The sequence below is a fragment of the Erythrolamprus reginae genome, chromosome 1, assembly GCF_031021105.1.
Source record: "Erythrolamprus reginae isolate rEryReg1 chromosome 1, rEryReg1.hap1, whole genome shotgun sequence".
In the NCBI taxonomy this organism is placed as follows: domain Eukaryota; kingdom Metazoa; phylum Chordata; class Lepidosauria; order Squamata; family Dipsadidae; genus Erythrolamprus; species Erythrolamprus reginae.
This window is the reverse complement of record NC_091950.1, coordinates 225,567,220-225,592,028: the sequence shown is the minus strand read 5'-3', so window position 1 is coordinate 225,592,028 and position 24,809 is coordinate 225,567,220. Positions and strand designations below refer to the sequence as shown.

Below are 24,809 nucleotides of genomic sequence, written 5' to 3'. Positions count from 1 at the left end.
CATTTATCTTAAAAAGCATTTAAAAAAGAGGAGGCTTGAAGACAAATGTAAATACTACTCAGCCATTAAATTCTTCACTAAAACCTCTGAACTCCCCTGGGTTTAAAGAGTGAAACATATTAAAGGGGCATTGTTTAAGAGGGTGGTGGCTATATTGTCTAAATGTTTCTTTAATGTGATGAATTTGGAGAAAGTTTCTCAAATAAGAAAGGGATGTATGGGGAGAGCACTAGAGTTAGTCCTTGTTTGCTGTTGCCATTACAATGGTAATGAAAAAGTAGTAACCTTGAGACCAATTCTCACATTCATGATTTTCACATGTCTGTACAGCAGAGGAAAACTGAAGGAAGATCATAGTCAGTTTCACTTAGTGACTACTTTAGTTAATGGCTGTGTTCAGTGAAGGGCTACCAAAATTTTTACTACCACATCGTGGGCATGGCTTATGCAGGGTGCCCTGCATTTTCTTTCAACATCTTTCAGTGCAAATTGGGTGCTCTGGGGTGCAGCTCCATTTTCGCTACCCCACTGTTTTCCCCTCCATCTGGGCAGTTGTCCACCCCTGGCTGTGTTGCTGGTCTCAATTGTGGCTGCTAAACAAGGATTATTGTTACTTAGAATAAGGCCTAAGCCTAGCTAGATTATTGTTTGAAAACGTATATTAAAGTTACAATAAATAATACTCTATTAGCCAAAGTTTGCACTTTTTATTGAGATTTCATCTCTTTTGCTTTCACATATGAAAGCACATTGCACATATTGCTATTGACAGGATTACCAAAAATGACAATAACAAAAACAGAAAACATATTCATATAACATTTTATGGAAAATAAAACTTTTACTGCTAAATAAATTAATTGCAAACTTTTACCTAAAATAAAAGCATTTTTTTACACCAATGTCTCCTTGGAAAGAGCACTGTAAAAAGTTTCTAAATCTTTCATTTGTTTTCTGTTCCATCACAACTAAAACAGATTTACACAGGGAATAGCGAGCTTTGCTGAGGTTTCTTACCACTGGCCATGAATTGCCAAAAATGAAATAACAAGAAACAATTTCTATTAACTTCTTAAAAAGCAGTTAGGATTAGACACATGGTGCTCATGCCATTGTTTCAGTAGAGAAAGAGACACACATTAAACACAAACAAATACATTCCATATAGCAACTTAATTGTAAACGCTGTGTTCTAAATACAATTTGGGAAGTCAAAGAGCAGAATGTTGTCATTCTTCTTAATTTGAGTAAGAGTAATGATGTAAAATGTTTTCTGAAGGGGAGCCACCATTGGTCTATATTCCAAATAGAGCAAGCATTTCATATGCCATATTAATTAAAATATAGGTGGCCCTTGCTTAACTTTGGTAACTGGGACTGTTTTACATTTACAACCACATCATTTAGCTATGGTAATTGGGGCTGGCAATTCTATTGCTAAGCAATGTAGTTGTTAAGCATGACATCACATGACTATGCCAATTTATGATGACAGTTGCAACTGTCCCAATTGCTGTTGTCAGGCAAATCCTGCAAAGTTGCAGCATCCTGTTGCCATTTGATTGCCATTTGTGATCTCCTGTCAGCTTTCCCATTGACTTTGCTTTTTGAAAACTGAAAGTGAAGGTCAAAAATGAGGATCTCGTAACTATGAAATGTTGTGACATCATAATTGTGAACCAGTTGCCAAGTACCCGAATCACAATCATGTGGCTGTGAGGAATACTGTAATGGTTGCAACAACGAGAATCACTGCGGTCATTCAGTGTGGACAACCTATAAAAATTAATCTCCTTTTTCTCTGGCCATCTCTTTAATGCTTTTCCTGCTTCTTGCCAATTGGTAACAATCTCTTGGAACAGACAAGAAGATTCTTGCAGAAGTATGTTTGTGTGTGTGTGTGTACATCATGATCTTAGAATCTCTGATTTATCAAATATGCCAATCCCTCAGCCCAGACAGGTTTTAAGGGAAGAAATTAAAGGATTACACTTTCCTGCCTTCTTTGTGTCTTTGTTTGGAGATGCAGTGGCTGGAAAAATGTCTTGGCCAGGGCCAGGGAGCTGGTTATTAAGTTAAGCTGCAAGTAAGCCTTAGCCACACCAGAGCAGACATTTGAGAACATTCCTATTCTAGAAGCTTCTTTGTTATAATCTGGAATTAATAAAAAAAGTAAAGGAGAAATCCTTCAACTCAAAAGGCTGTCCTTTTAAATATCTTTAAGTTCTGAAGGCCAAACCATAAGTTTATTTTTGTCTTAGAGGCAAAATAATCATTTCAGCAAAGTCCTATTACAGTCTCTGGATCCCCCACAATTTCTCTGTGCACCATTTTAAAAGTATCAATGAATAAGTCCATCCACTCCTGCCGCTCATGTCCAGTGGCAAACTTGGCTTTTTCGGCGGTATAGGCCAAGGTGGCCACCAGTTGGGTATACATGCTGGGGTCCTGGATCTCCCTCGTGGAGTTCAGGAACTGGGCGATCATAGGTTTGGTGCTGGGTAAAGTTATCTCGACCTCCACAGGGCGGAAAGTAACTGCGTACCTCCCATCTGTAAGTGAGTGTCAAAAGAATATTTTCAGGGCTATGCTCGGATTTCAGATTCTGCTGGTTTTATATACTGATACTGCTGCTGAATTGCTGGCCAGTGAGTTTAAATATGGTAGTCTCTGGATAATATCTTCCCTATAGCCCTGTATGCTATTGTTTGTTAAGGCCATAAAAAGTCCTTTTATATCTTCCAAGGCATTTTAACATATCTTTAGTGCTTTTAAAACTTCATATTGTTTATTCTGCTGCTGGCTTTAATGTGATTTTATGTGCTGCATTTATGGTTCCTTTGAGATTATGCAATTATTGGAACATTTAAAAGTTAACAAACAAAAATAACATTTCAAAGTAGCCAAAATTTCCATTACTATTTAAACATGAGCACTACAAAAAGATATTTAACTAGAAATCCAAATAGGCAGTAACATTAGTCTGTATTGCAGCACACACAATTAAGAATGTTGTAGTTCCTTAAAGATTATCAAAAGAGTGATGGCATTTTGTGGACCACAGGAAATGGACTCTAGCCCACAAGCACCCATGTCACAGGTAGGCAATATGGTTTCTATTGGTGCCAGGCTGCCTACAAGACCCTTTAAGAGACCAGCAGACTCTCAATTTCTAGAAAGTTCCAGAACATTCAGGTTCAATTCAGTTTGATTTGATTTTTACCATGGATGTGTTAATATGAACTTGTTGTTGTGAGTCTTTTTAGTTACTGTATTACTACAGAGAGTGTACATGATTATGACAGGCATTAATATGGTGAGTAAACAATGCTGAAAATGTGGTAGTTTTTAGGAAGGAAAAAAAATCTTGCCCAGTACAAAGCCCAAATGACAATACAGCACATTTTTCTCAGTATCAACTGAAAAACATTAATACACTTAATATCCTTCTTTCTACTTTTCATCCAGGCATTGTTTTGATCAGGCTAATATATTTGTTCCCTGACCAGCCTGCTTTCTACTGAACCCATACTTTTTTTTCACTCTACAGTGCTGAATCCCTTGATCCAGATGGGGAGAACCTTATCCTTCCCCTCTGATGCTCCATCAGTCTTTTCTATTCATTGCAAAGAGATGGAAATCCAGTATTTTAGGACTAAACTGACCACAACACGTACAAGTTCTATCATTCCTTTAAATCAGTGGTTCCAAAACTTTTTCAGTCTACCCCCTGCCCCCTTGATGCTACAAGCACATCCTCAGTGTTCCCCACTCCCACCCCCTATAAATAGCATTATTCGGAACAGCAGTTTGCACAACTCACTAAAGAAGAGAACAGTAACATTTAAAACTGTAACAATTAATTGCACATTTATTCAAAATCCAATTTAAAAGTGTTAATTCAACAAAATTGTTGAACATGATCCAGTGATACCAGGTTTTTAAAGTCTGATAGTGATTTATAAAGAACCTTAGTAACTACTAACTTAGTAAACTCAATAAAATTTAGTAACTACTTCATTGTTCAGTAAATTTGTAATGTGGTGGATGGGCTTGCCTTTCTTTTTCTTTCTTTCTTTCTTTCTTTCTTTCTTTCTTTCTTTCTTTCTTTCTTTCTCTTTCTTCCCTTTCTCTCTCTCTTCTCCTCCCTCCCTCCCTTTATTGTGTTTATATTGCCACTCATTCTGAAGCAGACTCAGAGTGAGTAACAAGTGGGATAAATACAACAATATTAAAATACGATCAAAATACACAGTGAAATCAGTAATACAGTGATACCTCATCTTACAAACTTAATTGGTTCCGGGGTGAGGTTTGTAAGGTGAAAAGTTTGTAAGACGAAACAATGTTTCCCCTAGGAATCAATGGAAAACCGATTAATGCATGCAAGCCCAAAACTCACCCCTTTTGCCAGCCGAAGCACTCATTTTTGCGCTGCTGGGATTCCCCTGAGGCTCCCCTCCATGGGAAACCCCACCTCCGGACTTCCGTGTTTTTGTGATGCTGCGATTTCGCTGAGGCTCCCCTCGCTGGGAAGCCCCACCTCCGGACTTCCATTGCAAGTGAAGCCCCCGTTTTTGCACTGCTGGGATTCCCCTGCAGCATCACAAAAAGACGGAAGTCCGGAGGTGGGGTTTCCCATGGAGGGGAGTCTCAGGAGAATCCCAGCAGTGCAAAAACGGGTGCTTCTCTGGCAACAGAAGTCTGGAGGCGGGGCATCCCAGTGGCGGCAGCTTGGGTTTGTAAGATGAAAATAGTTTGTAAGAAGAGGCAAAAAACCCTTAAACCCCGGGTTTGTATCTCGAAAGTTTCTATGCCGAGGGGTTTTTAAGATGCGGTATCACTGTATAATAAAACAATTAAACAATATCCTAAAAGAACTATACATACCCAGCAGTCCATCTAATTCCAGGCCTGCCGGAAAAGCCAGGTCTTAACGGCTTTCTGGAAGACCAGTAGGGAGGAGCTAGTGTGAATCTCTGGGGGTAGTTGATTCCATAGGGTCAGAGCCGCCACAGAGAAGGCTCTTCCCCGAGGTCCTGCCAACCGACATTGCTTGACGGACAGGACCTGGAGAAGGTCAACTCTATGGGCCCTTACTGGCCACAATGAGGTATGAGGTCGGAGACGGTCTCATAAATAATCTGGCCCTGAGCCATTTAGGGCTTTAAAGGTGATAACCAACATCTTGAATTGCGTTCGGAGACCGAGTGGCAACCAGTGCAGCTCGCGTAAAGATGGAGTAATATGGGCATACCTTGGTATACCTGTTATTGCACCTGCAGCTGCATTTCTCACCAGCTGAAGTCTCTGAACGCTCTTCAATAATAATAATAATTTATTAGATTTGTATACCTCCCATCTCCCATGTAACCAGCCAGGAGGGACAGGGTCCAACAAACAAGTGGAGGCACTCTTCACTCCAATGGCCTTGTCCACTTCATCAGGGAGAAGGCCAGAAGGCTGGCAGATGGGTGTGCCAAATGGTCTCCAAGCCTTGCTAGGAAGGTAAGCCGAGTGCTGGCTGGGCCATGCACCTACCCACTCCTCACTCTGGCCATCTTATAGGAAGTTTGCTGGAAGTGGTGGCAGGGGGAGCTGGGCAGGGTGGAGCCACCAATGCAGCAGCACTCTGCAAGGAAGGCCAGGCATGTAGGTGCAGCCTATTGTTCCCTTCACAGCACCGTGGGGTAGATGGGCTGGAAGAAGCACAGTTGAGCAGGGCTGGGGCAACACAGCCTATTGCGCCTTAGCTCAACCTGCTCTCCATCCAGAGCACCACACCCCAGCCAATCCTCTGTACAAACTGCCCACCCCATTTCTGCAAAGACAGAGCCCTGCAAGGCGATCTAAAAAGGGGAGAAGGATGCTGTAGAAAAGGCCACCTTCCACCCATGCCTCCCTTGCCGGTTCCATGGGTTTTGGGGCTGTGAAGTAGCGCCCTGGCTTCCAACCCAGCACCATGGGCCAAGTTCTCAGAGTGGCGCTGGCAGTCAGCCAGCCGATCTGCAGAGAGAGCAGGTAGGTGACCAGGCAAGAAGCCAGTGGAGCCAGCACGGGTAGAAGGCCGTCTGCAGCATCCCCCTCCCCTCTTTGGACCACCCTGCAAGGGATTGGCCTCTGCCTTTGCAGAAATGGGGTGAGGGCATGTGCAGCAGCCCCAGGACATCTGCTTGTCCTTCTGCTCCTCTCAATGTCTGCATTTCCACCATTTCCCCAAACAGGATGCTGACCTCCGAAGGCAAGTGGGTGTGGGGGACCACCGGGAAGACCATGTGGAAGGCCACCAAGCATGGCAGGACTGCGGGGAAGGGAGTAGGCTGCCCCCTCTCTTTCTGGCCACCCTGACACGCTTTCTTGCCTTCCACATGGCTTTCCGCTTGCCTTCACACTGGCTTGCCTTGAAGACAGAGCTCCAGGCAGAATTGTGCCCTGCAAGGGGCCCACCTCCAGCAGTCCTCTGTCATTCCCCTTGCCTCTTAGTGCCCCCTTGCCTTTTAGCACCCCCCCTGTCATTTCACTGCCCCCAGGGGAGGGTACTGCCCACTTTGAGAACCACTGCTTTAAATGAAGACATGAAGGAGTAATATCAACAATTTATGGTGTGTTATTAAAGGTTTCTGGAATGCAATTGAATTTATGCGTAGGTAGCCAACAACACCCACCCACCCCCTAATTTAAAACTTAGAAGCTCTGTGTGGCAAGACATCTTAATCTCTCATCTGGCATAGTTCTTGCTCCTGGCGTAGTTTGAAAAGAGCATTTCTCCAGCCAGGTGTTCTGTATACATCCTCTGGAAAGCAGCTGTATTTTTTGATGAGCCTCTGCCTTCTGTTCCCCCACCCCACTCTCCCTTATTCCTCCACACTTTTCTACTCTTTTTTCTTCAATGAGCCTCTGCCTTTAACATAAATGCTAAACACATACCAAACCCAAGGTCAGTTAAAATCAGCTTAAAATCAGAACGGGTGGCAGAGGCACATCAAAAAATACAGCTGCTTTCAAGACAATGTATACAGAACACCTGGCTGGAAAAATGCTCTTTTCAAACTAAGCCAGGGTTTGTTTGTTTGTTTTTTGCTACCTACACATAAATTCAAGGTAATTCAGGATGCAAGAAAGAAACGGGACAAAGCAGAATTATTTCACACAGCTCAACGACAGGTGGGGTAAGAAGGGAATGCAGAGGCTCATTGAAGAAAAAAGAGGAGAAAGAGGAATGGAAGGCAAATATTTACAGGAATAATCAATAATCAGAGTGGGGTGGGGGAGAAAAAAAATCCTGGAAACAAGCAAGGAGGAAGAGGGGAAGGCAAAAATATAAAAATCTCACTTCTTCTCCTAAAAATGCTGCTTCCGGACAGGAGGGCAGGCAGAATGGAAGGGAATGAAAAGTGACGAATCCTCTAATTGGCTGGTGGCTAAGTGTCCCCTGCGTCCAAAAGGCCAGGGCTAAAGTGCTTTTGAGCCTGTTTGTTGAAAGGACCAGGGAGAAAAGGCAGAAACCAATGGCTGTGGGGCGGAAGGCTGGGGATGGAACAGGCTCGGCCAAGTGGAGGAGGCTAAACGTCCCATTCTGCCTGGAAGGGCCATGCATGCCCCCCTCACTCCATTTTCTCTGGCAGAGGCCAGATGAGGTGGCCCTTCACTGTTTCCATGGTGGCCCCATGAGCCAAAGCTAAGCATCTCATAGGCTGAATCCGGTCCATTAGGCTTGAGTTTGATACCCCTGTCATAGAACACAAATTGCAGGAGAGGAAGCATAACAAATCTTTTAAACTTTTATGGTTACTGATTAGAGTTGACAGCATCATGATTTTCATCACCAGTTTCAAATGTGTCAAAGCATAAACCAGCATTTGATCACTGATGATTAATGACAATTTTCCCAAGTACTTCTTTTAAGACCTTCAGTTTCTTATGGTTAGTCACTAGGCCAGTGATGGCGAACCTATGACACGCGTGTCAGCACTGACACATGTAGCCATTTTCGGTGACACGCGGCCACTGAGAAAAGGGGAGCTCTAGGGAGTGGCCAAGATGCAAATCTCCCCGCTTTCCAATTTCCCACCGACTGCAAGCAGGTACAGCAGGGCCGCCGATAAGCCGGTACTACCAGGACTGGCGTCAGGGGCCCGGCGAAACTGAAAATTGGGGGGGGCCAGCCCGCCCAGGTTTTGGCCCGCCACCGTGTGCCGGCCCCCTGGCGCCCGCAGCAGTCATTGTGCCACAACGTTCGCTGTAGCCTGCGCACGCCTGCGCCAGCGCACCCCAAAACGCCGCCCACCCCGCGCACCCCACCCCCCCATGCCTCTAGCCCCCTCACGCCCCTGGCTACTCGCCGCTGCCCCCTGCCTGCCCGCCCGCTTCGCCTCTCTTTCTCCTCCGCTGCAAGAGAGGCGCGGCAGGCATTCTCACAGCGGGGGCCGGCGAAGGTGATTTTCAGTGTCGGGTGCGCGACCTGGCGTGCGCTCTCCCCATCGCCCTGCCAGCCCGCCAGGAACATTCAAAGTAAGAAAAACCTTCGCTCTTACTTTGAATGTTCTGGGCGGGCTGGCAGGGCGATGGGGAGAGTGCGCGCCGGGCAGGGGGCAGCGGCGAGTAGCCAGGGGCGCGAGGGGGCTAGAGGCACAGGGGGGTGCCTCTAGCCCCCTCGCGCCCCTGGCTACTCGCCGCTGAATCTGACCAGTTTGGGGGGTCGCCCTCCCCCAGGAAAGAGTTGCAGCAGGATAGCAGCGCATATGAAAAGCGCGCTGCTTTCCTGGAAAGCCGGCTTTCCTGGCTGGCACAGGGCTTTCTCGGGCAGCTGGCTTGAGCCTTGTGCCGGTCAGCAAAGCCGGCTGCCCGCCGGAGACGTGGAGAGAAAGAAGGGAAAACGAGGGAGGGAAAGAGGAGAGGAAAGAAGGAGGGAGGGAGGGAAGGAAGGAAGGAAGGGAGAGAAAAGTGAACGAGAGGGAGAGAAAAAGGGAGGAAGAGGAAGGAAGGAAGAGATAAATATAAAGGGAGAGAGGGAGAAAGAGAGGGAGAGGGAGGGGAAGAGGGGAAGGAAGGAAAAGAGAGAGAGAAAGAGAAAAAAGTGGAAGGAAGAGAGAAGGAAAGAAAGGAAGGGAGAGAGAGAAAAAGAGAGAGAGAGAGAAGATAGGAAGGAAGAGAGAGTGAGAGAGAGCAAGAAAGAGTGAGAGAGGAGAGAGGAAGAAAGAAAGTGAGAGAGAGTGAGAGTGTTTTTTTCTCAAGGTGACACACCACCCGAATTATGCTCGTTTTTTTGGCGAATTTTGACACACCAAGCTCAAAAGGTTGCCCATCACTGCACTAGGCTAATATTAGGTTGCTATTGTCAAAGGGGGCATGTCAGAAGAGATTTTTGTTACTGTTACTGAAGAGGTTACTGTTTCAGAAGACTTGGGATATTTACAACATATCCATAAAGCATTGTAGCTATAAGAATGTACCTACCTGTAGAATTAAACATTAGGAAGAAATAACATTTAGAAATAATGTAAAAATATGAGTTAGAATGCCATTCTTTGTTTAGCTCAGAATTCTTTTACATATTACACTTAAATTGGAGTGGAAGGGGAAAGAGGATCATAGTTAAAATTATTTTTGTTTTACCTGTTTGGCAGGGCAGTTCAGGGCAAACAATCTGAGGATCTGAAAAAAGAATAAAAAATACATTCAGATCACATTTAGCTTACAATTACACCAATATGCAACATATACAAATCAACAATTAGGTAGGATGTTGCAAATACTAAATTTTAAACTAGTGCAACAAAGAGAAGCTAATTAATCCTTTTCCTTGGGTCATTTATGATTCAAAATGATCTTTCATGTAGGGCCTAGAAACTTTATATACTCTTTTAATCCCTTTTCTTCACTTTCATACCAAAGGGGGGGGGAGTTTCTAGGCCTTATGTGAAAGATAATTTTGAATCATAAATGACCCAAAGAAAATGATATATATATATTTGTTTGTTTGTTTATTTGAGTTGAAAGCGACCCTGCAAGTCATCAAGTCCAACCCCTACTCAAGCAGGAAATCCTACACCTCTCCAGCCAGATGGCAGTCCAATCTCCTCTTGAAAATGCCCAGAGTTGAAAATACTCCATCATTAACAAAAAATCAATTGAATCTCATTTTCATTGAGGATTGTCAGAATGTAGAAATGGTATTCAAACTCACTCTAAGATTGGCAATGTCTACATTGATCAATTTTTGAAAACTGTCCTTTAAGATTTTACTAATGGTACTAATGGTACTAATGGGTACAAAATATGGTGAGTCTGTGCTTTGTGCTGCACAGGCCTTTTTAATTAAACTGCATGGGCACTTTTCTTAATAGTGAACTATAAATGCAGTTGAGTATGAATGTTAACTTATTGAAACAATGCAATTTTCTCCCACACAAACTATGATTTAAACTTTCAGTCAATAATTGAAAACGAAAGCCTCACTACTGGACCAGAGTATACTGTACTGGCCATTCTTTCCAATTCTGAACATCACTAGACCTTGACAGTTATACTTTTTAAAATGGAGATGCCATGAACATAATACTTAGTCCAAATATATGAAAACTCTGATATGCCATATTACTTTCTTGCAATTAGCCTTAGTGAAGCTTGCATTGACTGACCTGGACAGAGTTCAATCTCTATTTTGTCAAGGAACTCTTCAGCCACTAAATCAGTGAACACTTTCATTCTTTGGACTCTCCCCTGGTCATTACAAGCAATTGCTTTCAGAGTCTCCGATTCTTCATCTACATTGAACATGTCTCCAATCCCAATGGCATTGACCACAACATTTCCATCACAGAGGGCTTGTAGGTTTGACTCTTTATCTCGAGGATCATGACGTCCATCAGTCACCACCACAGCAAACACCCGGGCTTTATCTCTCCGGCTTTCTTTAATGAGTGTTTCGTAGGCAAACTGAAGTGCAGAGGGAGTCCAGGTGCCCCCTGCAATCCACTCTAGTTTTTTCACTGCTTCTTTGAAACTAGAGAGTGAGTCAATGCGCTTGTCATTGAGCTGGATGGCTTCAAAGGTTCCCTTATGACTGTACTGTACCACTCCAACACGGGCACCTGCCAGGAAAATAAACTCAGTCATAATTCCTAGATTTTGATATTTTATATCCTCTTCATCACAGTGATCTCTAACCCCCAAGTCTATTTGAATGCAGATTCGCATACTGTTAGTACTGGACCAATGGTCTGAAATCATTTTTAGAGATCATTAATACTGTAAAATAAGAAAAAGTATCATTTTTGATCTTTAGAGAAATGGATGGTTTCTAAGTCAAATAACAATTGATACTGACATAATGTCACATCCCAAGTGGCGGCCACAAAGACATCAATTGACATTGATATTTCCCTCTAGAACAGACCTAAAAGGACATTTTGGAGAATCTTCTCCAATCTTCTCCAAATCTACTCCAATGAAGCTTCCAATGCATGTAGACATTGATCAGAAAGGGCTCTTGGTATGTTAGAGAAAACTGGGTCCAAATACATCTTTTTCTATATATCCTTTAAAAAAAATTAGACCAGTGTGGAATATTGTGGGTCAAGATAGCAAATATTTGCAAATAGTGACATGGGTCAGATATTGCTTCCTACGTTACAATTAATTAGTGCTTGAAAAAAGGCATGTCATCATATAAGTATCAGACACCATTACAGCTATGGAGAATATTCAGCTGTAAGAAGAAATCACCAGTCACTCACCTGTCTCAGATTTTGGATCTTTGGCAATGGATCCTAGCCTGCTCACCACATTGATAACAAAATTTTTCTCCAGGGAAAAGTTGGTATAGCCGATACTCTCTGAACTGTCTATGACAAAGACAATGTCCAATGGACCACACCGCTTCTCACAATCTTTGAAAAAGGAAGACAAAATTATTAGAAGTTGTACCATAAAATGAGTCTAGAACAATAACAACAATGCACTGCAAATAACTGAGAAGTATTTAAAGTATGGAGCCTCCTGAAGCCTATTCCAACCTTGCACATGTGAACAAACCAGGGGTTAACATTTTAAGTGGTTGCATACATTATGCTAAACTATCATTTCCCAACCTGGCATTCTCTAAATATATTGGCCTGTTCCCCCTATTCTCCCAGCCAACATGGCCAATAAGAATGGTGATAGTGATGTGAGGGCACTAACATACAAAATGCAGAAAGTCAAGCAATACCATAGATTATCCTAGGCCATATGTTCCCAGGCAAAGCTGTGCTTCTAAATTATCCCTTCCAACATAGTCTGAAGCTTGGCATTTGGAAGCTTAAACTTCTGGTACAACTAAAAGCTGGATTGCATTAATTAAGCAGCTTGGTCAGCCATTGTTAGTTCAGAGTGAGTAATAATGTAAATCCAGATCCCAGAAAAAATATAGTAAAAGTACATTCTTTCACTTCCAAATGCATCTTTTCTAAATTAATAGCCATTAATTTTAAAGGAACCAACAAAACAAAAAAAATATCCGTCTGGGTTATTTTCCACCTTAGACACACATCCCTGGTAAGCTGTGACTATTTCTGCCTATTTGCAATGAATTAAAAACAAATCTACTGTTTAGAGTCATCTACAGTTCTGCAAATCCTTTTTGATGTAAGGGCTACTAGTCCTACCTTAAACTATCCAAAAATTAGCCTAGCCATCAAATAATAGAAGAACACCATGATATGATGGCAACTTTCCCCTATCAAATTGGTATAATTTCCCTTTTCTCAGAGAACCCTTCTGCTCTAAATGAAGATCATCCAAAAACTCAGAACAAACCGCAGCAGCCACAGGTCTCTCTGATGTAGGTCATCACGTCACAGTCCTATCAATAAGAACAACAGGAACAATTATCTATGTAAGAGATACATGGACATCAGAAGAGTATTATAAATATCATACAGTAATGTACACTCCAATCAGTGGTGGGCTCCCATGGATACGGTCAGGTATGCAGAACTGGTAGCAAAATTTTGGTCAGGTATGCAGAACTGGTAGCAAAATTTTGGTCAGGTATGCAGAACTGGTAGCAAAATTTTGGTCAGGTATGCAGAACTGGTAGCAAAATTTTGGTCAGGTATGCAGAACTGGTAGCAAAATTTTGGTCAGGTATGCAGAACTGGTAGCAAAACTTTGATTTTTTATTTCTTTTTTTCCCTTCCAGGCTTTGGGTATGTTTTTCCTATCACAGTAAATGAGTTTGAATGTGTATAATTTTAGAAGAGCTGTGCATGTGTGTGTATACATACACTTTATATAATAGATGGGGTGGGTAGCGAAAATGGAGCTTCACCCCAGAACACCCAATTTGCACTGAAAGATGTTGAAACAAAATGCATAAGCAATGCCCACAGTATGGTAGTAAAAATTTTGGTAGCCCATCATTGACTCCAATGTTCCATTATTGTAACACTATAAGTCCACAAATATCTGCATAACTCAACAAAACATGATCAGAGAATACATGCATTAAGATATATATGAAACAAAATCAGCTTCTGAATATAATTTATATTATATCAAATGATGTGAAGCAGCATTTGCTGTGCTTTTTCAAAGCTCAAAACAAATGATCACTGATACCAGAAGGGCAGCAAAATGACCAAAGTATAAGTATGCGGTATAAGAAATGTTCTTGACTTACAGTTAGGCCAGGATCTCCAGGAGGACCAGGGTCACCCTAGAAAAAAGATGATGGAATTCACCTTTCTGAAATTTCAGGATGTAAGAAAAATAATATATCCACTTGCAATATATTTTTAATACGCACTAGCTTTTGGAAGTGTAAGTGTTGTTTTAAATAAGAAGTAGAATTAAGGAAGGAGGGCATAGAAAGCATGTCATGGCATGTATAAAAATGCATCGTTTGGAGACTTAAGAATGACTGTGAATATGTCACAATTTGTTGATTAATTACTTAGGAAAAAAGTTTATTGTTTTGAACATGGACATGTGGTTTAAGCAAAAATTTATTTCTCTGCATACTTAGCAAACAGATAGGTTTAAAGTCTCATTGATTTGATTATTTTTATACAAAAGACCTGAATGAGACACAGTAGCAGATCTCTGAGTAATGAGATGGTTCTGATTGAGGGACTTGAAGGTGTTTTGGTACAGCCAAAAATGGTTTTTGGGAATAAATTAGATATAAATTGGAACAGAATAACAGAAATGTGACAAAATGACAGAGTGCTTCTAATGCAAGGTTGTGTTCAAAGGACAAGGAAATGGGGGGAGGGGGATGATCAGCATACAATTTCCTCTCCTTGAAATCCTGAGGTAAGCACTAAATTAAAGAGAAAAGGACTCCTCCAAGTGGCTTGCTTTTTTACAACCTACAGAAAGTAATGGATATTACTTGTGATGCTGGCAGCACCATTACCAATCTCTGCAGACATGCAGTAAATGGACTGCTGTCAGTGCTTAGAAACTGAAACACTTTCTTCCCATTTTAGGGACAAAAGCACATGACTGGGGGTATCAAGGTAGTCACTTCTTTTGCCTCTTGCTTCTCTGGTTTGGGATTGCTCAAAGCCTCACCCTAAGGGAAGGGAGCCATGCAATAATGTCCAATCTGATGCACAACTAGAATACCTCGGGTCCAGATTCACCAGCTGGTCCTCTAGATCCAGGTGGACCTGGAGGGCCGACACTTCCCTAGAGAGACACAGGAATGCAGTTAAAGGCCATGAATGAAGAAGGTTTTACTGGAGAGTACAGAAAATAAATGACAGCTCTTTGTTTTTATTTTATTAATTAATTTATTTTGTCAAGCACATATTGGAGATATGAAAAGATAATAATATTCATATACATGATACTGGTAAAAAAATAAAAAGAAACATTCGATATAATAATATTTGTATACATGATACTAGTAAAACAAATAAAAAGAAACATTAGGACAGGGAATGAAAGGGATGCTGATGGACTTTTGCACACCCCTTACTGACCTCTTAGGAATTGGGAGAGGTCAACAGTAGATAGTCTAAGGGTAACGTTTTGGGGGTTAGGAGACAGATTGTTTCCGAGAGGGTTGGAACAAAGACAGATCTTTGGAGACAGATTGTTTCCAACGGGGTTTAAAGGGGATTTATAATTCTCTGGGTATATAATTACAGTGATACCTCATCTTACGAACCCCTCGTCATACGAACTTTTCGAGATAGGAACCCGGGGTTTAAGATTTTTTTGCCTCTTCTTCCGAACTATTTTCACCTTATGAACCCGCCGCCGCCGCTAGGATGCCCTGCCTCCGGACTTCCGTTGCCAGGCGAAGGTTCCCCTCGTTGGGAAATCCCACCTCTGGACCTTCTGTTGCCAGTGAAGTGCCCATTTTTCTGCTGCTGGGATTCACCTGAGGCTCCCCTCCAAGGGAAACCCCACCTCCGGACTTCTGCATTTTTGTGATGCTGCAGGGAAATCCCAGCAGGGGAATCCCAGCATCGCAAAAATGGACGCTTCGCTGGCAACGGAAGTCCAGAGGTGGGGTTTCAAGGACTTCGGTATTTTAGCGATGCTGCGATTTCGCTGAGGCTTCCCTTGCTGGGAAACCCCACCTCCAGACTTCTGTTGCCAGCGAAGCACCCATTTTTGTGATACGGGGATTCCCCTGCTGGGATTCCCCTGCAGCATCGCAAAAATGCAGAAGTCCAGAGGTGGGGTTTCCCATGGAGGGGAGCCTCAGGGGTATCCCAGCAGTGCAAAAACGGGCGCTTCGGCTGGCAAAAGGGGTGAATTTGGGGCTTGCACCTATTAATCACTTTTCCATTGATTCCTATGGGAAACATTGTTTCGTCTTACGAACTTTTCACCTTATGAACTTTTCACCTTACGAACCTTGTCCTGGAACCAATTAAGTTCGTAAGACAAGGTATCACAGTATTTCTCTCGCTGCCCCCTTCTCTCCCCCCCCTTTCTCTCTCACACACACACCATTTGGTATTTTTAAAAAAAACTCCTAAAAGATCATTTACAAAATTTACAAAAAGACCTTGACTCTCTGTCAGAATGGTCAAACAATTGACAACTCCAAATCTCAACCAAGAAATGTTCTGTCTTACACACTGGCATAAAAGACGGGCTACAAGAATGGTGGAAGGTCTTAAGCATAAAACTTATCAGGAAAGACTTAATGAACTCAATCTGTATAGTCTGGAGGACAGAAGGAAAAGGGGGGAGATGATCGAAACATTTAAATATATTAAAGGGTTAAATAAGGTCCAGGAGGGAAGTGTTTTTAATAGGAAAGTGAACACAAGAACAAGGAGACACAATCTGAAGTTAGTTGGGGGAAAGATCAAAAGCAACATGAGAAAATATTATTTTACTGAAAGAGTAGTAGATCCTTGGAACAAACTTCCAGCAGACGTGGTAGAGAAATCCACAGTAAATGAATTTAAACATGCCTGGGATAAACATATATCCATCCTAAGATAAAATACAGAAAATAGTATAAGGGCAGACTAGATGGACCATGAGGTCTTTTTCTGCCGTCAGACTTCTATGTTTCTATGTTTAAAAAAAATTCAAAACCTAAAATACAAGCTGGGTGAACATGACCTTGTAGACGACCTTTACTCTGTCAAGGACCTTGGAATACTCATCTCTAAGGATCTAAGTGCCAAAACTCACTGTAACAGCATTGCCAAAAAAGCATTAAAAGTTGTTAATCTAATCTTGCATAGCTTCTTTTCTGGTAATATTGAACTGCAAACTAGGGCATACAAAATTTTTGCTAGGCCAATTCTTGAATACAGCTCATCTGTCTGGAACCAGCACTGCATATCGGACATTAATACAATCGAACAAGTCCAGAGATATTTCATGAGAAGAGTCTTCCACTCCTCTGCTCATAACAGAATATCTTATGCCACCAGACTTGAAATTTTGGGCTTAGACAACTTAGAACTTTGGCACCTTCGGTCCAATCTAAACATAGTACATAAAATTATCTGCCACAATGAATATTTCAGCTGCAACCACAACAGTACACAAGCATATGATAGAAACAAACTTATGATAAACCACACCAAACTTGATTACAGAAAATACAACTTCAGTAACACAGTCGTTAATGCCTGGAATGCACTACCTGACTCTGGTTTCTTCCCCAAACCCTCAAAACTTTACCCTTAGACTGTCGACTTCACCCCATTTCTAAGAGGTTTTTAAGGGGTGTGCATAAATGCACCAGCATTCCTACCATCCCTGCCCTAATGTTTCCTTTCATTTGTATCTATTTCATGTATTCATAGTTATGTTTATACTTATATCTGCTATCTAATATATGCTTGATTAAAAAAACAGAATAAGATAAAATAATAAAATAAAATAAATAAAATAAAATAAAATAAAATAAAATTTCAGCCAGAAGCAGAAATGGAACCAAGAGGGAAACAATTCCCAACCAGTACAACATTTAAATTAAGTTTTGGAGGTTCCACCTATAATTCATTAAAGAATCCTGAGAAAATTCAGCAGGCTTCAGATACTATTAGCATTGCAGGAAACATACATGGCACCCCAGGAAACTTTGCAAGTTTACTCCAGTGAACTTCTCAGGCCTATGGTATTTTAACCAAAGCTCTCTGGTATTTAAATCTCCTTGTCATAAGTATATGGTATACATATTATTCACATACAATACAATAATTATAACTGTATATTTTCAATTATATACGAGATATAAGGGATGTTCTAATTCTTAAGATTACATGGGCAACAATATAATTTAAAGCCTATGAAAGAAGCTGTAAATTTATAAAACATATATGTTTACTATTATGAAATATCAGCTTATCAATAGCTAAGTTCATGATAAGCAAAAGAGCAATGGAAGAGCACACTGCAATGCTTTTTAAATCAGAATATTAAATTAGTCGTCAAATGGTTAAAGTTCTTAAACAGTTTAGAGAACATAAGATCAAGAATCTACTTACATCATCTCCTGGCCCTCCTGTTTCCCCTTTAAGACCTTTTGGTCCAAGGTCACCTCTTGCACCCTGTCTCAAAAATGGTATAAGAAGAAATTGTTTTGTATTTTCCTCTAAAGCTCACCATTTTCTTTTCAATACTTCATTTTCCTCCATTATTCTTTCAGAAAGAGGGTTCTGCCTTATTCAGTTAAGGGCTTAAGCTAAATTGAAATAAAAAGAAATTGTGAGACGAACCTCTCAGCAGGAGGTGATTTCTGAAAGGTGAAATCCACACCTCTTAAAGTTGCTGAGCTGAGAAATATTGGTATTAATCTTGTGGCTTGTTTTGTTATCCTACTGGCAACTCAAGACCCCCCAGAACAACTCCATTATGGATGCCACCTATACCTTCCTCCTGCCAGTTCTCATAGGTGTTTCTGGGATCAGTTCTTCAATGAGTGAAGGAAAATAATCAGACACCATGTAATATAGCAAAAGCAAGTACATAAGTGTACAATACCTCTGGACCTGGCTGGCCCTTTTCACCTTTGTCACCCTAGAAAGAGAGAAAAGTGTTCCGGTTTTCATTTTGTCTTGCCATAGATTTATTCAAATATAAGAAAGTATAACATAAAATTTCATATGTTGATCGATAAATTAGTTAGATTAATTAACAGACAAACATATTTTTGGAAGGTCAAGAGAATCAAGCAATTTCCCTTGGTTTCAACAAAGAATGAGAGTAGTAAAATATCTGATGAGCAACATTCAAAAAACCCGAACCCATCACAATACATTAAATCACAGTTAATAATCACTGAATAAGACACAGTTGCCTTGGTTCACATAACATATTATTACAACATAACTTAGTCGTAATAGTCATACCATTACGAGTAAGTATGATCTGTCAGTGTTTTCTCTTTCAATGGACATTGAATTGAATGTATATTGCTGAAACATTCAAAAAATATATTCTTTACCTCACAATAACAGTTTAAAGTATACAGTATTCTAATTGTATATAAAACATTTTCTTAATTCCTCTTTTATTTACGTTTTTTTTTGCAATTTTTAAAAATGGATCTGCATTTAAAATAATCTATTGCAGAGATAATTCCTTCATCTACTGTACTTGTAAAGGAAAATCATTGTAAAACTGCTTAGTTTACAAAATTATTTTCTTTTGTATGTTTTTAATCAATGCTTTGCTATATTTTTTACCTCAAAACAAATTCCTTGTGAGTCCAATCACACTTGGCCAATAAAAAATTCAATTCTATTCACTCCTTTTACTTATCCATGATATGAGCAAAAGAGAAGAGATGATTAATTTCTTTATAAAATATTGGGAGGCAGCAGGGGAGAGGTGTGTGTTTATTTTAGTAAATGTTTAAAGAAGGATAGGGGCTCACTTGTGTTTTTATGTTTCACAATAAAAATGCTGACAAGGACATTGTTTTTACAGCTTTAAATTTGGCAGCATTGCATGAAATGCAGAAGACCATGCTCCTCCAGAGAGAGAGAGAGAGAGATCTTTGTTTTCTAAACTAGCCAGGAAACCACTGTTCATGGAAGGATTAAAAATATAAGTTGGTAAAAAAACAGAGAGAAGAAACTTTTGCATGGATTGTTCTTCAAATGAACCTTTCCAATGGTGCTTCTGCTTTGTTCTGGGAAGCCTCTTCACACTACGAATTGATATACATATGCCACACCATAAGAACATACCCGGGGTCCCCTGGGACCAGGAACACTTAAACCAGGTCTTCCCCTATCACCCTATGAGTAAAAAACAAGAAAATAAACATACAATTCAAACATTTCATGTATAAGACTTCAGAAATTTGCTTCTTACTAATTTGCACAACATTTTAGCTTAGGTCTTATTATTTATATATTACAATTATTTGTATACCATCAACTCTAATGACTCTGGACAGCTTGCATAGATTTAATTATATTGCAATATACATAAAATCATCAATTAACTCCCAAGCTTTCGTTTAAATCTGAAAGAAAGTTAGTGCTAAGTGTTTTATACAGTTCCATCAATAATTTCCACAATAAAGAAAACATACAATAATAGAAATTGAAATGTCTGGAAACAAAAATAAAGTTACCAAAAGTGGAAGACACATTTTTTTTTTAAAAAAAATCAAAATTACTGGAACGATATTCATGTTACAATGCAGAAAACTTAATTCAAAATGAAATCACAACTTTCTTACTCGATATAATCTTGATAAACCTCAATAAGTAATGTAAAATCTAACCAACTCTATGCTTATCAGCATTAATATTTTAGAAATCATAGTTAATATTGATATAAACATTTTTACAACTTAAAAAACTGTTCATGACCTCCATTAATAAATAACTGGCTGACCTTCTCTAAGTGTGAATTCATATGTACCTTTAAGTCAGCACTAATTCCTGACAACTGCCTGGAAAAGTGCCTGGAGGTTTCTTGGCAAGGTTTTTTGGAAGTGATTTGCTATTGCCATTGCTTCCTTCTTCCTAGGCTTCAGGTGACTTCATGCCTAAGATAGGACTAGAATTCACAATCTCCTGGTTCTATCCTGAGTCATTATATTTAACTGGGTTTCCTTTTAAAGTTTAATAGGCCTTTAATGAGCCGTATAGAAGAACCCAACTCAGTTGGCAAGAAACACCAACTGAAAAATAAAGAACAATTTATTAAAAATGCTTTGAATCTGAATTTTCAAGAAAGAGATGAAGAATGACAAAAACATCTCCTCTGTCTTGAACAGTCTTACAACAAGTCTGCCTTGGTTGACTAAATCAATTTAATATTACAAAGCAAACCAGAGCAAACCTAAGTCTGTTCCTGGTAGCTACAGGCCTTACCTCTGGTCCTTTAGGCCCCATGTCGCCCCTTTCACCTTCTCTCCCAGGAGCTCCAGCTGAGCCCTGCAAACAGGAAGTGGGGAGAAAATAAAGAGATGGGACATAGAAATGAATGATCAGGTGTAGCATTTTGAATACCATGACTGACATCCTTTCCTCCACTTATGAGGGGTTCTCTAGAATACCTTTTTTCAAATATAGCCAGTCATGTTTGTTCCTTCCATCTGTTCTCTGCCAATCCATGTCAGGCAACAGAATTGAGATGCAACCACTCTAGATTTTCAGGAACTGCTTCTTTGTCCATTTAGAGACTGCAGTTTTATATACTGTCGTGTCAAATCTCAGGCTAAAATTCCTGGCTTAACCATTGAACTTTTCTGATTTCTTCAATCCCTTGCTATTTGCATCACTTTTTCTAATGAAGACTGCATTTCTCATTATAATATTATGTAATAATTAAAAATTATAATCAAATTACCATATACTCAAATCCTAAGTGTGTGAGAGAAATGCACATTAACAAAAACTAGAAAAACACTTTCCCCAAAATTGTAATGCAGATACAATACATCATTTGAAGTGCTATTATTTATTCTCTTGAGTTGGGTTGTCTTGGACAATTGTAATAAATAACAAAAGAAGAATATTAGATTTTGGGTACTCCAGATGTTGTGAACTTTGGTAACACTGAGCTGGCACAAATAGGGAAAACTGGGCAAGTGAAATCTACAGCAAGAAGCAAAGAACAAGGGTTTTAATCCTGACTGAAATAATTTGTACATGGAAAAAATGTATTGTTTTCTTATTTTGCTGCTTCTTGGAAAGTAACAACATAGGAGGTTAAGATAATGGCTGTATCCTGTAAATTTGCTTAGATAAACTTACAGGTTTGCCTTTTTCTCCTACAGCACCCGGTGAACCACGCTGGCCTGGTAATCCTGGATCTCCCTGTGAAGCATAATGTGAGATGAACAGTCAGAGCTATCCCTCACTTCAGATACCACTTCAAATGCATATATAGACTGGGTGAAATTAGACTTAATAGCAGTAACTGTGAGAGGGATCTTGGAGTTTTGGTGGACGACCAATTAAACCATCCATCTTTCGGTGCAAATTGGGTGCTCTGGGGTGGAGCTCCAAATTTTGCTACTGGAACTGTGTTCCTGACCGTTCCCGTAGGAGCCCATCAATGGACCACATCTAGAATACTGCATTCAGTTTTGGTCACCACATTATAAAAAGATGTTGAGACTCTTTCTAGAGTGCAGAGAAGAGCAAACAAGATGATTAGGGGACTGGAGGCTAAAACCTGATGGTTGCAGGAACTGGGCATGGCTAGAGAAAAAAAGGAGCAAGGGAGATTCAACCTAGAAATAACGAGATTTTTTTCTGACAGGGAGAACAATTAACCAATGGAACAGCTTGCCTTCAGAAGTTATGGAAGCTTCATCACTGGAGGCTTTCAAGAAGAGATTGGACTGCCATTTGTCAGAAATGGTGTAGGGTCTCCTCTTGGGTGAGGGGTTGGACTAGATGACCTATAAGGTCACTTCCAACTCTGATAATCTGCCTGTCTCTACTGTAGACATATAGAGACTTCCCTAGACAGTAAGGCCATCTTAAGTCACAGCATGTGAAAATTAGCCTATTTATTGCATTATATATAGGCAGTCCTTACAACCATAATCCTCACAATCACAATGGAGCCCCAAATTCTTGTTACTAAGCAACTGAGTTGTGTTCCATTTTACAACCTTTGTTGCCACAGTGAATGTGAAGTGAATCACATTCACTGCAATTAAGTGAAACATATGGTTGTTAAGTGAATCTGGCTTTCCCCATTGACTTGGATTGTGGGAAACTTAGGAAGGTTACAAATGGAGATCTCATGAACCTGGGGCAGTGCAACTGTCATAAATACATGCCAGGTGTCAAGTGCTCAAATTCTGATCATATGACCATGGGGATGCTATAATGGTCATAAGTTGAAGACTGATCATAATTTACTTTTTTCATTACCACTGTAACTTTGAATGGTCACTAAATGAATGGTTCTAAGTCAAGGACTACCTGTATGAGAATATCACAGAAACATTTTGCTTATATGTTGTCAATCTTATTTTAGCCATAACTGATTTCACAGATTTATTTCTATCAAGCCTGAACTCATTCAACCATATGTCGACAAGCAACTGACAATCAATCCTTATAAAATCAATTTGATGATTATTGCAAAACAGGAAACAAAAGCATTTATTGTTCATTAGAATTCGATTTTCCTGCTTTTCAAACTTTGTGTTGTACCAAAGTTTGAAATGCCCCTCACCAAATCTCATTGCAACAACAAATAAGTAGGAACTATCTCTATTAAATAACTTTGCAGTCTTTAGACTATATTTCCTTAAATGCACACTATGAAAGATGTACAACAGCTATCAGAAACTATTAGCACACTTTCATCATTTTGAGGTTCTTTAATCATATGGAATGTATACATCACAGTATTGTATATTCTTTCTTTTAACTGTGTTAAAAGATAATTTCTTTTAAGGTTAGCTCTTTAACTGTAAGCTACTTAGCCCCAAAATTGAAATATTAAACATTAATATTAACCCAGTTAGAAAGGAGACCCAATCTCAGAAAGTTGTATGAGCAAGGAGGCAAGACTTTGGGGGTGAAAGTGAAGAATCTATAGAGGACAATTTTTAGAACACAAAAGTTAGTTATTCAGACAAATAAAAATTATCCATACATTTTTTAGAGGACAAGTTATGCAGAAAAAGCTCCAAATTTCTGTTTCCCTTCAACTCTATTAAGTGGTATAATTAATAGTTCTGACTTATTGTCTCCCTTCCCTCTTTCTTTGCTTCTGTCAGGAATTGAGCATCAAAGTTTTTTATATTTAACATAATAAAGTACCATTTTGCCAGGGTATTTCAGCAGTCTCACAAATTCTAGTAGTATATGTAAACCAATAATATGTAAATATCTATAATAACAGGAAAACATTTTTTCAATCTAGTTTTAAAGTAGTGGCTAGAGACATCTAATGGGGGGGGGGGATTCTATCATACATTTCTTCCTTTCTCTCCAACTTCTCCTGGTAGACCTCTTTGTCCCTCAGAACCAGGATCTCCCTGTGAATAAAGAAATAATTCATATTATTATTATTTAGATTTGTATGCCGCCCCTCTCCGCAGACTCGTTATTGCTTTCAACTCTATTGTAGCTTACTGTGTATAATAACTGGATTTATGATAGAAAACTCCAGAAGACATCCAACCATCCATAAATATAATATTTGAACCCTGATAAAAGGTAAACATTGGGGACCTGGCTTAATATTTCACTACTTTCTTATTGATCTCTAAATCTGTTTATTGTCCTATTTATTGCAAAAGGTAAACATAACTAAAAATAGCAATAGCAATAGCATTTAGATTTACATTATATACTGCTTCACAATGCTTTACAGCCCTCTCTAAGTTGTTTATAGAATCAGCATATCGACCCCAGCAATCTGGATCCTCATTTTACCCAACTTGGAAGGATGGAATGCCGAGTCAGCATTGAGCCAGGGAGGCTTCCGCTGACTGCCAAACTGCTGGTAGCTGGCAGTCAGCAGAAGTAGCTTGAAGTACTGCATTCTAACCACTGAGCCATCATGGCTCTTAAAAAAAATGAAGTCAAAAGCCTAAAAAGGGCTTACAGACATTTGAGTCAATGGATGTACTTAAATCTTTCAGAACATATAATATGCCTTGTCAAACACAGTGAGCATGGCCAAGTATAAAATGCTAATTTGCCAGAAGAGATGTGCCTCTTTCTCCTGTCCCCTATTGGCTTCTCCTTATCTATCCTTTCCTTGTTTTACGACTAGCTGCCACCATGCTCCATTTTTATTTCCAAAGAATGCTTATGGAACTCAGATAATTCTGAAGGCTGGAACTTTGCTTTTCCGATATTATGTTGTTAATCTTTAAAAGTCAAATCAAGCAGACA

The 24,809-nt window shown here is 40.0% G+C and overlaps 1 protein-coding gene across 3 annotated transcripts in view; it reads right to left on the bottom strand.

The window, feature by feature from the left end:
- COL6A2 (collagen type VI alpha 2 chain) overlaps nt 1-24,809 on the bottom strand; it is a 58,950-nt gene that overhangs the window by 2,957 nt on the left and 31,184 nt on the right. For 2 of the 3 annotated variants that reach the window (XM_070732302.1, XM_070732303.1), the window contains exons 16-27: nt 23,882-23,944; nt 21,693-21,755; nt 20,808-20,870; nt 19,668-19,718; nt 18,457-18,492; nt 17,961-18,023; nt 14,614-14,676; nt 13,664-13,699; nt 12,799-12,844; nt 11,739-11,891; nt 10,641-11,093; nt 9,616-9,654 (exon numbers count right to left, since the gene is read on the bottom strand). In XM_070732302.1, the coding sequence (XP_070588403.1) occupies nt 9,616-9,654; nt 10,641-11,093; nt 11,739-11,891; nt 12,799-12,844; nt 13,664-13,699; nt 14,614-14,676; nt 17,961-18,023; nt 18,457-18,492; nt 19,668-19,718; nt 20,808-20,870; nt 21,693-21,755; nt 23,882-23,944 (1,129 nt within the window). Of the gene's footprint in view, nt 1-690; nt 2,553-9,615; nt 9,655-10,640; nt 11,094-11,738; nt 11,892-12,798; nt 12,845-13,663; nt 13,700-14,613; nt 14,677-17,960; nt 18,024-18,456; nt 18,493-19,667; nt 19,719-20,807; nt 20,871-21,692; nt 21,756-23,881; nt 23,945-24,809 lie in introns of those variants that run through there. The other variant, XM_070732304.1, reaches the window with a different exon arrangement.